Below are 18,579 nucleotides of genomic sequence, written 5' to 3' on the forward strand. Positions count from 1 at the left end.
TATCACCAACTCTATATGTACAAGATTTTAAAGCTCGGCATTTAACCCATATGATCAACGAAACACAAAGACATACCTACAGGTGTATAACAACAAAATAAGAGAATCAACCACTAATACTGGAGCATGAAAAAAGTTGAGCGACTAATCTTATTAAGAGAAAGGTTGTGTTATATACATCTACTAGATAGACTAGAAACCTTTAAAAGGCTAATATAATTAAAGTGTCTGACCACTTAAGTGACTTCAAAAATTCCAGCAGCCCATCGTTCTTCATTAATTCAGTATCTACGGATCACTGATATAGAACTATATACATTTTCAATCCATAGTCGACTCAAAACAAGATACTACCATTAATAGTAGTGTAAGGGGAATGCCATACACACGTAGGATCTATCCATCTTTTCAGAATCCTCATCAGAAAACGGAGTTTATGATAACGAAACCGAACATGAACTTTAAATTATACTCTGTTACGATTTACTTTAAAAAAGGTAATTCTTGAACCGCTTGTTTTTGTCTTTCCCAAGCCCAGATCTGCAGCTGCCTTTCCATGTCTTGAGCACGTCTCTCTCCATCCAAAGCTCGTGTCTCTGCTTCTTCTGCCCGTTTTAGCATTTCTTGAACCTTATCCTCTGCTTGTTTCGCAATTTCTATAGCCTGTTTTTCAATTTCTCGAGCCCGTTTTACCCTTTCTTCTACACATTTTTCTCTTTCTAGAATCTGGATACGTGCCTTTTTTTCTCTTTCTTGAGCCCGTCTTTCTCTTTCTTCAGCCTTTCCTTCCCTTTCTTCAACCCGTTTTTCTCTTTCAAGTTCCCTGATCTCTGCCTGTCTCTCTCTTTCTTCAGCCCGTTTTTCTCTTTCCTCAGCTCGTTTTTCTCTTTCTATAGCCCGTTTTTCTGTTTCTTGAGCCTGTTTTCTCGTTTCTTCTATACATTTCTCACTTTCTTGAATCAGGATATCTGCCTTTTTCCCCTTTCCTGAGCTTGTGCCTCTGTCTCAACCCGTGTTTCCGTTTCTTGACACCGAATCTCTGCCTTTTTCTCTCTTTCTTCAACCCTTCTTTCCATTTCTTCAACCCGTTTTTCCATTTCTTGAAACCGAATCTCTGCCTTTTTCTCTTTTTCTTCAACCCTTCTTTCCATTTCCTCAACCCTTTTTTCCGTTTCTTGAAACCGGATCTCTGCCTTTCTCTCTCTTTCTTTGGCTTCTCTTTCCATTTCTTCAACCCGTTTTTCTCTTTCTTGAACCCAAATCTCTGACTCTTCTGCCTTTTTCCCTCTTTCTTGGGCCCTTCTTTCCATTTCTTCAACCAATTTTTCTCTTTCTTGGGCCCTTTTTTCCATTTCTTGAGCCCTTCTTTCTCTTTCTTGAGCCTGGATCTCTGCCTCTTCTGCCTTTTTCTCTCTTTCTTCAACCCGTTTTTCTCTTTCTTGAGCCCGCCCTTCTCTTTCCTCAACATGTTTTTCTCTTTCTTGAGCCCATTTATCCCATTTTGGGAATGTTTGATCTTTTTCACTTGTGTCATCATAAAGTGCGCATTCTGATGAGGATTCTGAGAAAAAGAGTAGACCACCAAACGTTCTCCTTGATACTATGCAGTCTTCGGGAGAAACCATCTCAGCACATTCATCTTTCGACACAGCTCCGAGACTATTGAGTATTATGGAAATGTAAGATCCGTGGGGGATGTTATGCTGGTTTTCGTCCTCATACATATTCCATATGTCATCAATCATTAAGAGTGCAAAGCTATATAAATAATCACCTGTTACAAAAGCGTGAAGAAGATAGATCTCTCGTGGCCACACTCCACTAGGCAAGGTAGAATCCCGGTGAAGTTCAGAGAACAAAATCTCCCACAAAATTTGGGCCAACGGAGTCATTAGCCAATGCTCATAGATCTTATACTGTTTACCATCTGATTCATATTCTTCGTACAGCGCACGATCTTCATCCGGACCAAAAATAGTGTTGCAGGCTACTACCCATCTTCTTCCATTGGGAATTTCACTAAACCGTCCATATAGCACATCTTTGCGCGTGTCCACTCCAAGAACCTCGCGAATGACTGCAGGTGTGATACTATAACATCTCCCATCAACTATGCCACTTAATTCATCCCCATTTCTTGTTAGCGATGACATCCACTCAATGACAACACGCCTATATATCTTTTCACAGTTCAGATTAAGCAATTGTTCCCAGCCCATCTTCGAAAAACGTTCTCTGATCGTATAGCCTTCGAATTCGGTTGGATGCAGTGACTTTGCTCTGACGATATTGTGGAGTTTCTTTAAAAAACAAGCCCTTTCTTTGTTCAGGAGGGTTTTGGGACAATTTCAGTCCAGGAATGAAATCAACAGCCTTATTTTGGTCTTCTGTATCCCTTGGACGTTTTTCTCCAACCCCTGATTTCTTCATATCTGTGAGACACTGTATTGAAAAATACAGTGTGCATTAATCTACAAAGGGTGAAAAGAGTCCGTATATACATGAGATGATTTGTAGCTAACAAATATTTTTTGCTTTTGACAATATTAGCGTCACACAATAAGGATAGACGGAAAAAAATAAAAAAAATAAAAACTTACTTCAGACAGGGCCTGTCTTCTTCTCGTGTTAGCCCAATTATCCCATTTCGGGAATGTTTGTTCTTTTCCATTTACTTTATCATAAAGTCCGTCTTCTGAACGGGATACTGAGAAAAGGAGTTCACCTTTAAATGATTCCACTGATATCATACAGTCTTTGGGTGAAATCATCTCAGCAGATTCATCTTTCGACACAGCTCCGAGACGATCGAGTATCATGGAAATGTAAGATCCATGGGGGATGTTATGCTGGTTTTCGTCCTCATACATATTCCATATGTCATCGATCATTAACAGTGCATAGCTATAGATACAATTACCTGTTACCAAAGCGTGAAGAACATAGATCTCTCGTGGCCACACTCCTCTAGGAAAGGTAGAATCCTGGTGAAGTTCAGAGAACAAAATCTCCCACAAAATTTTGGCCAACGGAGTCATCAGCCATCTCTGATAGATCTTATACACCTTACCATTTTTTTCATAATCTTCGTACAGCTCACGATCTTCATCCGCACCAAAAACAGCGTTGCAGGCCACTAACCATCCTCTCCCATTTTCGACAGTGGGAACTTCTTCATGCCGGCCCGATGAAAAATCTCTGCGTGTGTCCACTCCAAGAACATCACGATTGACTGAAGGTGTAACAGTATAAGATCTTCCATCAACTATTCCTGTTAATTTATCCCCATTTTTTGTCAACGATGACATCCACTCAATGACAACGCGCCTATACGTCTTTTCACAATTCAAATTAAGCAATTCTTCCCAACCCATCTTCCTAAAACGTTCTCTGATAAATTCACCTACGATTACTGTTGGATATAGTGACTTGGCGATATTGTGGAGTTTCTTTAAGAACAAGTCTTTTCTTTGTTCAGGGAGGTGTTGGGACAATTTCAGTCCAGGAATGAAATCAACAGCCTTACTTTGCTCTTCTGTATCCCTTGGACGTTTTTCTCCAACCCCTGATTTCTTCATATCTGTAACACACTGTCTTAAAGATCAACATATGCATTAATCTAAATAGGGTGAAAGGAGTCCGTATATACAAGAGATGATTTGTAGCATACAAATACTCGTACTTTAGCTATTGACAAAACTACTGTCACAATAAGGGAAAACAAAAAAAATTACTGTAAATTTATCAAAAACCTAAAATTTGTAACATGTAACAAACACCTTAGAAATTAAGTTTACATGTAATAAACACAAGGGAAAATTGGGCAAAATTACCGAAAACCTAGAATTTATTTTATTCAATTCAGTTTCGTAAGTGCACAAATTAACTTAAATGTAAGCACAATGGTATCTGGTACAACGTAAGGCTTAGATTTAAGCATAACTAATGGAATGAAAGGTATAAAACTCATTCAAAGCAGTAGAAACGTATATTATAGGGAGATAATCGTGTGTACATTGCAGAAGTGTATTTTTGTGAACAATTTGAATTGGAGTATTTTGAGGAACGGACGAGATATTACCTGTAGACGGTTGATGTAGAAGAAAAAGAAGCCCAAATTCAAACCAGAGTTAAAAGGGAATGCATTGTGAGTGACTGTGTGTATCCTAGTAGGTTGAAGGGAAGAGACGCACAGTGTAAACGACGACGTTTAGGCTGCTAAAACAAGCTTTATTTGAAAGAAATGCATGGAGAAGCATCACTGCCGTCTGCGGACTGCGGCCTATGTACACAAATTTTTTGTTTTATGTTTTTATGTAAACAACTAACATGCTTTACAGTGTTGTACAGTACCATTTAATATTTTGCAAAATGGTAATTGCAAAATATCTTGTTATGTGCACTTTTTTTTGGTAATTGCAAAATATCTTCGCATCACCCATCGTGCATTGTGTTTGGTGTTTGGTACGTGTTATCGAGATATTCACCGAGATAACCTATTATCCACGAAACTCGCACCAAACACGAGCAACACGCACCGCGCGTGGTGCATTTTGCACTAGAACTTTGAACGGTCGTATTTTTTGATTTCTTGCTCCGATTAGTCACTATTTTTTTTGAAATTGTGCATTTTCTCGATATCTAACTGTTGAAAAGCTGTTGAAGTGGCAAAAATAAATTTGAAACTATACTTTTTGATATTGCGATTTACGTCAAACGAATAAGATGTTTGATTTGCGAAATGTTTTTGTTTATTCAAATTGATATAGGGATTTCATGTACTCTTAATTTAATTTTAATTCGGATCTAATATAAGAGTAAAAGAAATTAGGGTTTATGATTGTTAGTAGGACGAAGATGAAGATAAAATGTGAATTATTTAGACAATAAAAGAGTGACGTAGATGACAATTGTACCATCGCGTGCCTTGCACATACCAAAGTTTAATGAAAAAATAACAATTGTTATGGTCAGGATCACCGGTGATTAAAGTGCAAATCAGACTATTCTTGATGAAAAAAGCACATGAACCATGGTAATCTAATGCAAACACATGGAGCATCCGTTAATATCTGTCTTTATTTTCACTCTTACATTTTCAATTTTCAGGGTATCTCTCTAATCCCTCCAATCATCTCAACCTCATTTCTTTACCCAGGCCAGGTTTTCACAAATGATTTTGATACCCAAATTGATAGCAACAAGTGGTGTGGGCCCCACTTTGTTGAGACTTTATGTGATAATTTTAGAGGTTGACTAATTTTTTTGACTTACGTAATTTAGGTGGAACGTGTAATATAACTAATGAAGAAAAACTAGATAAAAATTCCTCAATGAATAGTAATCAAATCAATCTAAGTTCCTCTATTCTTCCTGTGTTTTAGTATATCGCATATAAGTTTGCGGACCAACTCAATAGTACTAACCATCTACTTCCATTTCAACAGTGGGAATTTTACTAAACCGGTCATATGGAAAATCTTTGCGATCCCATCAACTCAATGACAACGCGCCTATACATCTTTGCACAGTTCAAATTAAGCAATTGTTCCCATCCCATCTTCGAAAAACGTTCTCTGATTGTATAGCCTTCGAATTCGGTTGAATGAAGTGACTTGGCTCTGACGATATTGTAGAGTTTCTTTAAGAACAAGTTCTTTCTTTGTTCAATAGGTTAGGGTGTTGGGACAATTTTAGTCCAGGAATGAACTCAACACCCTTATTTTGCTCATACTGCATACTTTTATTTATACAACTTACCGTATCAGTACGTTGTTGACGTTTTAACATGAAAACAGTTGGGAAACTATCACATCACTTAATATGTACAATCGCTAGTTGCAGTTGCATATATATCAAAGTATGGTATATCCATGTAAAGTTGTCTCTGAATCATGACTAAATTTGGATCATTGTAGGAGATTTGAAAGTCTCAAAACACTAGAGTACCCATTCAATAAGGATATTTAGTGATTACATTATTTATATATGGTAACCAAAGATGTATGTTCCAATTACAAAAAGTCACTGTCAAAAATCAACATCAACAAACATAATAAGCCTGCATGCTCCCCAAGATAAACAGTTTAAAGTTCCAAACACCATATATATTTATATATATCAACTAAATCAAATAGGCTTGGATATGTTAATTTTTGTCTTAATAGGCCACATATAATGGTACTTTCGCACCGTTGGGGGTTACCAATCGACCTCGAATGGTGGCTTTCATTAAGGTTAAGATGGCTATTGTACATAGTACTTGAGATGCAGCAGGGACAACTTCAAATATAGTTCAAACAACGACAAATAAATCAACAGTTAGGAACCCTAGACAACCGATATCTACATCACTAGATCAGCGTATCACCAGCTCTATGTACAATTTTAAAACCTGAGGTCAAATGATTTTATCAAGATACTAAAGCACGGCATTTAACCTATATAATCAACGAAACAAGGAGGCATTAAAAACATAACTACAAGCATAAGAACAAAATAAGAGAATCAGAGCTTACTTTTATCCTCAATTTGATTTGAAGAAGAAAATAAAGGAATCAACCACTTATTCTGGAGCAGAATAAAAGTTGAGTGACTGATCTCATAATGAGAAAAGTTGTGTTATATACAACTAGAAACCTTAAGAGACTCTTTACAACTTAAGTGATCGCTATGATATGTTCCACAGTTCCAGCAGCCCATTATCCTTCATTAGTTCAGTATCTACAGATCACTGCAAAAGATAAATAACACACACACACACACACACACACACACACACACACACATCTGATAATTAGAAGATAAGATTGTCACTGAAATACACATAAATCTACAAACGTTTTCAATTCAACATCGATTCAAAACAAGATACAAGGGGAATGAGAATCACAAGATTCCATTTATATCTATCTTTTCACACATGTTTCTTCCGTTTCTTGAACTTATTGGTTTTCTCTTTCCTAAGCCCTTACCTTTGCATCTTTAGCCCATATTTCCATTTCTTAAACCAGTTTTTCTCTTTCCTGAGCCCGGATCTCAGCTCGTCTCTCTCTATCTGCGGCCCATTGTTCCCTTTCCTCTACAAATTTTCCTCTTTCTCGAAAACACGAATCTCTGCTTGTCTCTCTCTTTCTTGAGCCTGTTTTTCCCTATCTTCTAGACATTTTTCTCTTTCTCGAAGCCTAATCTCTGCTTGTCTCTCTCTTTCTTTAGCCCGTTTTTCCCTTTCTTCTACACATTTTTCTCTTTCTTGAATCCGGATATCTGCCTTTTTTTCTCTTTCGTGAGCCTGTCTTTCTCTCTCTTCGGTCCTTCCTTCCCTTTCTTCAACCCGTTTTTCTCTTTTTCGAGCTCTAATCTCGGTCTGTCTCTCTCTTTCTTCAGCCCATCGTTCTCTTTCCTCCGCCCATTTTTCTCTTTCTTCAGCCCGTCTCTCTCTTTCCTCAACCTGTTTTTCTCTTTCTTCAGAATGGACCTCTGCCAGTCTTTCTCTCTTATCAGCCCATTTTTCTTTTTCTTGTTCTTTGGGTTCAGCCTCTAAAACCTGAAGTTTTATCTTCTTTTGTCTGTTGACTTTCTTTTGGTGTGTGTTCAACTTTGGGAAGGTGATCCGTTGATTAGTCATCCAATCATCAACTATGTATTCAGTTTGGGAATTTGAGAAATCCAGATCATCACACGATCTCTTTGATATTACGCAGTATTCGGGGGAAACCGTCTCAGCACATTCATCTTTTAAAACAGCTCCGAGCCGATTGAGTATCATGGAAATGTAGGTTCCATGGGGGATGCTATGTTGCTTTTCTTCCTCATACATATTCCATATGTCATCAATCATTAAGTGTGCAAAGCTATATAAAACATCACCAGTGAATAGAGCTTGAAGAAGATAGATCTCTCGTGGCCACACTTCATCTTCGTCCCCAGTACTATCGTGAAGCGCAGAGAACATAACTGTCCACAAAATTTTGGCCAAAGGAGTCATCTTAGATCTTACATACCCATAAAACTCCTTACCATTTTTGTGCAGACCAAAAACAGTGTTGCAGGCATCTAACCATCTACTTCCATTTTCAACAATGGGAATTTCACTAAACCGGCCATATGGCAAATCTTTGCGTGTGTCCACTCCAAGAACATCACGAATGACGGCAGGTGTGATACTATAACATCTTCCATCAACTATGCCACTTGATTCATCCCCATTTCTTGTTAGTGATGACATCCACTCGATGACAACGCGCCTATACATCTTCTCACAGTTCAAATTAAGCAATTGTTCCCAGCCCATCTTTAAAAAACGTTCTCTGATCGTATAGCCTTCGAAATCTGTGGAATGCAGTGACTTGGCTCAAACGACACTGTGGAGTTTCTTTAAAAACAAGTCCTTTCTTTGTTCAGGAGGGTGTTGGGACAATTTTAATCCAGGTACGAACTCAACAGCCTTATATTGGTCTTCTGTATCCCTTCGTCGTTTATCTCGAACGCCTGATTTCTTCATATCTGTAAGTAAGACACTGTATTAAAAATCAGCGTGCATTAATCTACAAAGGGTCAAAGGAGTTTGTATATACAGGAGATGATTTGTAGCTGCCAAATATTTTAGCTTTTGACAAAACTACCGTCACATAATAACGAAAGACAAAAAAAAAAAAAAAAAAAAGTCTACTGCAAATTTATCAAAAACGTATTTGTAAATTGTAACATGCAACGAACTTTGTTAGCCTAGAAATTAAGTTTACGTACAAACAAAAACGAAAATTGGGCAAAGTTACCAAAAACGTAGCATTTTATTACTCAAATCAGTTTCGTAAGTGCACAAATTAAACTTAAATTGTAAACACAATGGTATCTGGCACAACTTAAGACCTAGGTTTAAGCATAATTATCAGATTAAATGGTATGAACTCATATACAACAACATAAACGTACATTTTGGGGCTATAATCGTGTGTATTTTTGTGACAATATAAATTGGATATTTCATGGAAGTGATGGAACAGAAGAGATATTACCAGTAGACAGTTGATGAAGAATTGACGAGGTAGATTAATTTAAACCAGATATAAAAGGGAATAGGTGTGGGTGATTGAATGTGTGAATCGTATTAGGTTACAGTGTTATACGACGACGTTTATGGCTGCTAAAAGCTTCCTTTGGAAGAAATGCATGGGGAAGCACCCAAGGGCGGAGCTACATGGACTTCAATGGGGTCCAGTGCCACCGTTAAACGGGCCAGAAATTCTCATATTATTACTTTTTTTGGATGTTTCAATATTCATGTGTGACAGGATCAAGAATACATACCACTCCAACACAATTTTAAAGCCCAAGCTAGTGAGTTGTACATATAACACCCAGCAGCCCATCAGCTACTAGCCCACGTCTGTAGAACCCCTTTAAAGATATCTTAATCTCAAATATCGATATCTCATCAAATTTTTTGGTTAGCTACTGCGATGAATTTATTTAATATATACCTCTTATTCGAGAGATATTCAAACTTGTGATTTTTAAAATTCACTACTATTGTAAGTTTTTTTATTTATTATTCTTAATTCTACTCTATATATATTTTAAAGCCTTATTAAGTTTGAGAAGTGATCCAAACTGCTATTCAAAGGTATTCCTGATAATCTTCCAGAGATTGTTCAAAGATTGTCTAGTTACCCGTTTTCATGTAATATATGGAATATCATCAATAGAATGGTATTAGCTGCAAGTGTATACTTTTTGTGGCATGAAAGAATTGCAGGCTGTTTAGATTGTTGAAAAATTACGGTCTCACTAATTCCCACGACCCAGCCCAACAATAATAGTAAAGAAATAAGAACAATACACAACACAAGATTTAACGTGGAAACTCCAAAACAGGAGAAAAACCACCGGCCCCCAAAGAGAGAAATACACTATATCACAAATTGTTACAATGATATAGACAACTCTCTTAAGCCAACTACACTCTCCAAAATATTTAACTAATACAACTCTCAAACAAGGGTAAGAAAGAAAGAAATAATCAAATACTTAAAGTGTATTGATTGGTGCAAATTGGAATGAAGACTTAGCCCTCCTTTTATAACCAAGTCACCTACCTCCAACTTTCTCCTCCTACCTATGTGGGATAACATCCTTCACAAAGTAACCAAATCAATTTTTTCTATCAAAAAATAAAACCAACAAATCTCCACCTTTTTTATAGAAAAAGATAACCATACTTCAACATTATAAGGATAACCGATATAGATGCTTCCTCGACGACAACTTCTGTTAGAAATAAGGGTTGTAAATGATAATCTCGGATTGATTCTTGAATCGTGAAACACTTTCCTAATTAAGTATTTCGACCCTACTTGCCTCGGGTTACACGAAATCTTAATTGAGATAAGACAAGAACGCAATTTGTCTCTAGGCAAGAAGAGATCAAATTATAGTATTAGTGATAATGTGATTTTTCTTGTTTTTATAATGAAAGCAAAATCTCATATATATAGAAAATGGAAAGGTGCAATGAAAGGACACAACTTTTCAATGAAAGTGTGCAACTCTTCATTGAAACCTTTTAGAAAATAACATCACTTTTCATGAAATGATGTAACCATTCATGGTTACCTTTTCATCAAATGATGTAATTTCCAAGACCTTATCGAATTAACCCGAACAAGCGTGCACTCCGCACTCTCCAAACTCGTCATTGAGCTTAATGCGATAAGCATTTGCTTTCTAGTAAATCTCAATTAACTAAAATGATTGTTGATAACACTAAAATCACCAACAATTCCCCCCCCCCCCCCCCCCCCCACCCCATTTTAGTGTAATCCTTAATTTACTAAAACTTGAACAAACAAAACAAACCAATGCATAAATGAAAATGTTTTAGAAATTAAATTTTCATCTTAGTATATTACATCATCCAGAATTCGAGAATCGGGGTGTTTCAGAAATTAAACCCTTCAACCCATATGAAAACGAGAGAGTAATACACACATCAGTTTCTTACATTCGTCTAATACTAACTTGACACTATTATAAGCCATGTGTCCCAATCCTTCAGTGAACATATCGGCAGCTAAGTCCAAAGCTCCTTTGAAGCGGCAAAACTTCATGCTCGCATAGGTAGTTCTTTTACATCTTGCACCCGCATATGCAATTTTTCAAAAGCACTATTAAGAAGTTACTAGTAAACTTCAACCTACCTCAACTTACGGGTCTAAACACATACTTTGGGATCAGAATATTTATGCGTTTCAATTTTCAGAAAGTAAGCTTTCCACATTGAAATTCAGCTTCTAGCGTTTTACTAGAAGGGAATTGGGTGTCTCACTTTGGAAGATTTCGGTGGACTTCAATCCCACTCTAATAGCCGACTTGTGCACTAAGTCTCAGGCTAACCATTTTGTCAAGTGATTCGCAAAATTTTGTTGTAACCCAACAAATCCATAGATATCACTTCATTCGTGATCAACTCACGAAACATAGTCCGTCTAAGGCAATAGTGTCTAGATTTTTCCTTGTACATTCAACAATATGCCTTATTGTAACAACCCAAACCAACACCCGACAAAAGCCTGTGAAAATACGAAATAAAAAAAAAAATTTCTGTTGCAGACCATCGGCGCGCCGCGCCATATGGCCCGCGCGCCGCGCCATATCTGGCTGTCCCCGGGACTTTTTAACCGCGAAAAGATTGACTAGTTCCCGGCACTTTTAGACAAAACGCTTTTTACCATACTACCAAATATGTAAAACTAACATGTTTCAAACATAAAATTAAAGTTTTACAAGCGGGGCCCACATCGGCCGTTTTACGAGTTTAATACAATTCACGAGTTTCGACCACCAAAAAGTTTAAGTTCCAAACTACACAATGAGCATGGCGTTTGGGATTAAACTACCCAACTATCGGTCAAACTCCAAGAGCTACTAAAGCCAAAAGCGTCCCCTAGCATCAAGCGGGATCTCTAGTCCAAAACGATGCCCTTACCCTTGTCCAAAACCGAACCTATAAAATGGTAATCAACGAGAGGGTAAGCAAAGCTTAGTGAATGCAATAATTATACGAATACATATATAATTATACCTACTTGCATACACTTACACAACCGCAAACATGCTAGCAAACAACATTAGCTTATCGTCGCAATATCAAGCTATAAATCTCCAATACCACAAGCTAGCATAACAACCGCATATAAATATAACTCGAATAATATAATATGCTTACAACACAAATAACCATGGTTAACCAATAGTACAAGGGAACGGCGCTCGCGAAAACGCCATCGGTGTTCACAACATCCGTTAGGGCACTTAACACCTCGCACCACTAACCCCTAGGGTGGCACCTTAACACCTCGGCACTTCACCCCGAGTGGCATCTTAACACCTCGACGCTTCACTCATTATTTTACGGAGTGGTGTCTTAACACCTCGACACTACACTCCTAGGTGGCATCTTAACACCTCGATGCTACACCCGAGTGGCATCTTAACACCTCGATGCTACACTCTTCACGTGAAACGTGGTGTCTTAACACCTCGACACTACACCTTTCACGCTACAACAAATAGATACATTATATACATACGCATATAATTATTCCACTCACCTCGAAGTCTTCGTGTAAGATAACCGCACTTGCAACGTCAATGTAACGTACCTATTCCATTTTAGCACATAATCAATTCACAACTCAAGTCGGTCAAGCAACTCACTTAACAATCTAGAGTCTTTTGACCCTAAGTGCAATCCCGACCCATTTTGCACCTTTAACCCTAATAATGGGTTAACTTCACCAAAAACCCTAACTTTAGCCAATTAAGGTATTAACACACTTTTAACCACGAAGTTAACTCGTTTTCATACATGCAAGGCCACTTAGGTCATTAAAGACCCATTTGACCCATTTCAAGGTCAACACACCCATTTGGGTCATCCAAACCCAAATAACACCCATTCACATATCATTAAGGTGTTCTAGTACATAAACTAACCAATTTAGGTTCATAATCTAATTTAACACTTTGAAAACCCTAATTGGTCATCCTTGAGTCTTCATGACCCAAATTTCCCAAGAAACCCCTAATTTACTAGCAAATGGGTTTTATGAGTCTTAATAACCCAAACCCTAACCCCTAATGCAATTAAAGTAGGAAATTGGGTTTTATAACTTACCAACACAATCACCACGTAGCTATCGACTAGATGAACGACTTTAGAACTTGCACCAAGACCCGATTCAACCTCCTTCAAGCTCTAATGAAGCTTTCTCACTCAAGGATGCACTCTCTCACTAGAAATTGAATTTGAGAGGATAAGGTTGTTGGAAGTGGAGTGAATGAAGCTCCAAAACTGATCCAAGGTATAAAATTCAGGCTCCAAAGTGAATTAACCAAAATGCCCTCCAATTGTCTAATTAAAAGGAAAAGAGGATTCTGTCACAGACAGATGGCGCGGCGCGCCACTAGGCCGCGCAGCGCGCAACCCTCCCAGTCCAGCTTCTTTTGCCTTTTAAAATATATACAACCAAACCCCGATCCAAGTACCGCACAATACACTTATATACACATATGTACACTACGAATACTCGGGTCTTACAACTCTCCCCCACTTATTCGGATTGCGTCCTCGCAATCCAAGCCGCATGACACGAGGGAAGATAAACCAACACGAACTCTTCGGGTTCCCAAGTGAACTCGGAACCTTTACTTCGTCGCCATTGAACCTTGAAAGTTTTCACCTCTTTATTTCTCAACATTTTCACCTTCTCGTCAAGGATAGCAATCGGTTCCTCGACATATTCTAACTTGTTGTTTAGCTCGATCTCGTCTAAAGACATCCATGAGGAATCATCCGCAAGACACTTACGGAGGTGGGAATCATGAAATGTATTATGGATCCCCGCAAGCTCTTCGGGTAATTCCAATCGATATGCAACTTCACCAACACGAGCTAAAACCTTGAATGGCCCAATAAACCGAGGAGCTAACTTTCCCCATTTTCGAAATCGAATAATACCCTTCCATGGCGAAACTTTAAGCATCACCATGTCGCCTTCTTGAAATTCGATCGTTCTCCTACGTTTGTCGGCATACGACTTTTGCCTATCTTGAGCCTTCTTCAAATGTTCCCGAATAATATCAATCTTGTTGTTCGTCTCCAAAACCAAATCGGTACTCCCGATCTCCCGTTGACCCACTTCTCCCCAACAAACGGGAGTTCGACATCTACGCCCATAGAGCATCTCATACGGTGGCATCCCGATACTAGTATGATAACTATTATTGTACGAGAATTCCACCAAAGGCAAATGCTCGTCCCAACTACCACCAAAATCAATAATGCACGCCCGTAACATATCTTCTAGAGTTTGGTTCGTACGTTCGGTTTGACCGTCCGTTTGAGGATGATACGCCGTGCTCAACTTCAATTGCGTACCCATATCTTCATGAAACTTTTCCCAAAATCGAGATGTAAAACGGGTATCTCGGTCCGAGATAATAGATATAGGAACCCCATGACGAGCGACCACTTCCTTGATAAACAACTTAGCCAAGGTCTCCGACGATATCGCTTCTTTAATGGGAAGAAACAAAGCGCTTTTTGTCAATCGGTCAACTATAACCCAAATCGAATCGAATTGGGTTCTCGCCGTTTTAGGTAACTTTGTAATGAAATCCATGGTAATGTGCTCCCATTTCCATTTCGGGATTTCTAATGGTTGCAATTTACCATACGGTTTTTGGTGTTCGGCTTTTACTTGCAAACACGTGACGCATTGCTCAACATACTTCACAACATCACGCTTCATGCCCGGCCACCAATAATCTTTCTTCAAGTCAAGGTACATTTTCGTCGCGCCCGGATGAATGGAATATTTTGACTTATGTGCTTCATCAAGTAGCACCCGTCGGTAATCACTCATCTTAGGCACCCACACCCTTCCTTGAAAGGACAACAACCCACGCGAACCCATAGTAATAAACTCCGATTGGCCCACGATTCGCTCCGTATGCTTGTTGTGAACATAAGCCTCTATTTGAATCTCACCAAGCTTTTCAAGAAAATCGTTGGTAATAATCAAACGTAACGACCCCACTTTTATCGCCGGATGTTGACTCTTTCGACTCAACGCATCCGCGACCACATTCGCCTTACCCGGATGATAAAGTATTTCACAATCGTAGTCTTTCACCACATCCATCCACCTACGTTGGCGATAATTCAAATCTCGTTGATTAAAGAGATGTTTCAAACTCTTATGATCCGAATAAATCGTACACTTGATGTAGCGACCCGACCAAATCATCATTGACGGCGCCGTCTACTTAGGTCCCGTTACGTGGTCATAAGTCTTTAAAACAACGTTTGACCAAAAGATATGTCGCATTCATTTCAAATGTAAAGGTTGTTCAAGTTTACAAGAATAGTTCCACCACAAGTTACGATACAAAGTTTTAAGTACAAATGAAACTTATGCGACACAATTTAAAAGTATCCAAAAGACGCTCCATGTATGCATATATACTCGACATCCAATGCAAGTATCAAAATAATGAGAGGAAGCATGTATCATGTATCGTTCAAGGACCTGAGAAAAACATAGAAATCTGTCAACGAAAACGTTGGTGAAATCATAGGTTTAAGTAAGTAAGTACAAGTGAACCACAAGATTTGCATCAATGAAATAATAGTAATACATTCCAAAAGTTTGTTTCACGAGCACCCAATTATCAATGCTTAACATTCCTTCCATTGAACCCCATCACTTAGTGCTAGAACATACACTGTTTCTCGAAAATATATTTCATTCGTAAACGGTAGCGAACCGTTTGAATGAGGGTTTGTCAAACCCATATGGATCCATACAACATAAGTTCTCGCTTACACCCGGCAAGTGTAACTAATGATAATCGAATTGAGGATTTTGTTCTAAACTCGTATGTAGAATGTTTGTTCTCCTGTACTTGTGTTCACTTAGTAAAAGAAATGTTTATGTTTTCTCATCCCAAATGTAAGTTCAAAAAGAGTAAAAGTGGGACTATGATCTCACCTTGAGTGCACGTACGAAAAGTACTTCACAAAATAACGTGTGCGAAGGATAGTGCTAGTCTTGACCTAAACAAATAGGTCGTATCAATAACGGTAAACACGATAGGTCAAAGATGTTCAATTAGTCCTATGGCTCGTTACGACTCGATTATTTAGCATGTGAAATCAAATTGTCAAGTTTCATGCAAGATACAAGTATATAAACAAGTTAGGAAGGTTGCATAATCATTTGGTTAAGTTTGACAAAAAGTCAAACTTTGGTCGGTCAAAGTCAACGAAAAAGTCAACACGTTCGGGTCGTGTCCCGAACTATTTTTCTGAGGTTTTTAATCATGTATGAGCATGTTAGGACAAGTTACATGTGAATCGGAGGTGCGTAGCATAGCAAACATTATTCGAAAATTGACCAAGTTGGACAGACCATAATGGCGCGCCGCGCGGGTATATGGCGCGCCGCGCCATTACCTGTGCAGAGAATTCTGGCAGTTTTTAAGTTTTATGCACGAACCTAACTTCAAACAATCACCATTTATGATCCGCAAACAATCAAGACAAGTATCTTATACCGTTGGGAAGGTAATTTGACGAGGAAAACAACTAAACACATTTCATCAATCAATCTACCTATTACAACAACCAAAACCGCATCTAATGCTTAACATTAACCGCATACAAGTTCATAAATGCAATTCAATGATTCGGGCAACCAATTTACATGAATGATATGCCGTTTCGAAGGTAATCAAGCATACAATCCAACTAAACACTTACCAATAATAATCCATGGCATTCAATGCATCAAAAGTCCATTTCAAGTTCATCAAACCCTAACCCAAATTCACCAAAATCAATAATCAAGTTCATGAAGTTTTCTAAGGCAACCTACACATCAAATTGAAGCTAGTGATGCTAGTAACACAATTAAAACATCAACTTTTAACATCTAACAACATATGATCATCCAAAATTCAAGAACAACACACCAAAATTCAAGTTCATGCTAGTTACACTAAAACAACAAGATCGAGCATATAAATCATATATTCATGTTAGACTTGAGCCATAAACACTAATTAACACTTTTATAAGTTAAAAACATCAAGAACACAAAATCTAGTGATTTTAGAAAGTTACCCAAATGAGATGAAGTTGGTATCAAATTGAAGAGGATGAAGAGAGGATTCCAAATATGTAGTTTATTTTGTTGTAAGCCTCCTAGATCGAATTTAGATGATGATTGAATGAATTTGGAAACTGGGTGTGTTCTTGCTAGAGAGAAAGAGAGAGAGAGTGAGAGATGGTTGAATGGTGGTGATTGGGGTAGACTAGGTGACTTAGTCAACTAGTTTGCCCCGTGTCAATTTTAGTCCCTCGAGTTTGTAGTCGGGTGCGGAAAATACCTAAACGGAATATTTTAAAACGCGTATTAACGGGAGATGTTATAAACATATAACGGAGTTCAAATTAGTATAACGGAAAAGAAAACGGAAAAAGGCGGGATGTTACATTACCTACTCCTTAAAAGAAATTTCGTCCCGAAATTTAAGTAGGCGTAGTAGTCGTTGTTTCTTCCTCGAGATCTTGCGTTTCTGAATTCACAAATAGATGAGGATACTTCCTTTGCATTTGATCTTGTCTTTCCCAAGTAAACTCGGGTCCTCTTTTGGCATCCCAACGAACCTTGACAATCGGGATTCGGCTTTGTTTCAATGTCTTGACGGAGGTGTCCACAATTTCAACCGGTTCTTCCACAAAATGAAGTTTGTCATCAATAGTAAGTTCTTCGAGAGGGATGACGATATCGGGTTCGGCAAGACACTTTTTCAAGTTAGATACATGGAAGGTAGGATGAACGGAGTTCAATTGAGGCAGAAGATCTAAACGATAAGCAACGGTTCCAATACGCTCCAAGATTTCGAAAGGACCAATATACCGCGGATTTAGCTTCCCGCGTTTCCCAAAACGGATTACACCCTTCCAAGGTGAGACTTTTAACATTACTCGGTCACCGACTTGAAATTCAAGATCGTTGCGTCGTTTGTCGGTATAGCTCTTTTGACGACTTCGGGCCGTCCTAAGCCTATCTCGGATTTGAACAATTTTCTCGGTGGTTTCGTGAATGAGTTCGGGTCCGGTGATTTGCACGTCGCCTACCTCGGCCCAACAAAGAGGTGAACGACATTTGCGGCCATATAGCGCTTCAAAAGGTGCGGCTTTAATACTCGCGTGATAACTATTGTTGTAAGAGAACTCGGCGAGAGGTAAGTGCTTGTCCCAAGCTTTTCCGAAATCAACCACGCAAGCTCGTAACATGTCCTCTAAGGTTTGAATTGTACGTTCGCTTTGTCCATCGGTTTGAGGATGATATGCGGTGCTCATGTCTAAACGCGTTCCCAACGCTTCTTGCAATGTACGCCAAAATCTAGAAATGAAACGGCCATCTCGGTCGGAGATAATCGATAAAGGTACACCGTGTCGGGCTACGATCTCCTTAATGTAAAGTTGTGCAAGTTTCTCCATTTTGT

At 38.5% G+C, this 18,579-nt stretch overlaps 1 protein-coding gene across 1 annotated transcript; it reads right to left on the reverse strand.

The window, feature by feature from the left end:
- Window positions 1–928: 928 nt before the first annotated feature.
- LOC139857256 (uncharacterized) lies at window positions 929–3,295 on the reverse strand. Its single transcript, XM_071845994.1, has 2 exons — window positions 2,601–3,295; window positions 929–2,442 (listed from the first exon to the last, which is right to left on the reverse strand). The coding sequence occupies exon 2, from the start codon at window positions 2,217–2,219 to the stop codon at window positions 960–962; it is 1,260 nt and encodes a 419-aa protein (XP_071702095.1). The 5' UTR covers window positions 2,220–2,442; window positions 2,601–3,295; the 3' UTR covers window positions 929–959.
- Window positions 3,296–18,579: the final 15,284 nt, after the last annotated feature.

This window comes from Rutidosis leptorrhynchoides, chromosome 1, assembly GCF_046630445.1.
Source record: "Rutidosis leptorrhynchoides isolate AG116_Rl617_1_P2 chromosome 1, CSIRO_AGI_Rlap_v1, whole genome shotgun sequence".
In the NCBI taxonomy this organism is placed as follows: domain Eukaryota; kingdom Viridiplantae; phylum Streptophyta; class Magnoliopsida; order Asterales; family Asteraceae; genus Rutidosis; species Rutidosis leptorrhynchoides.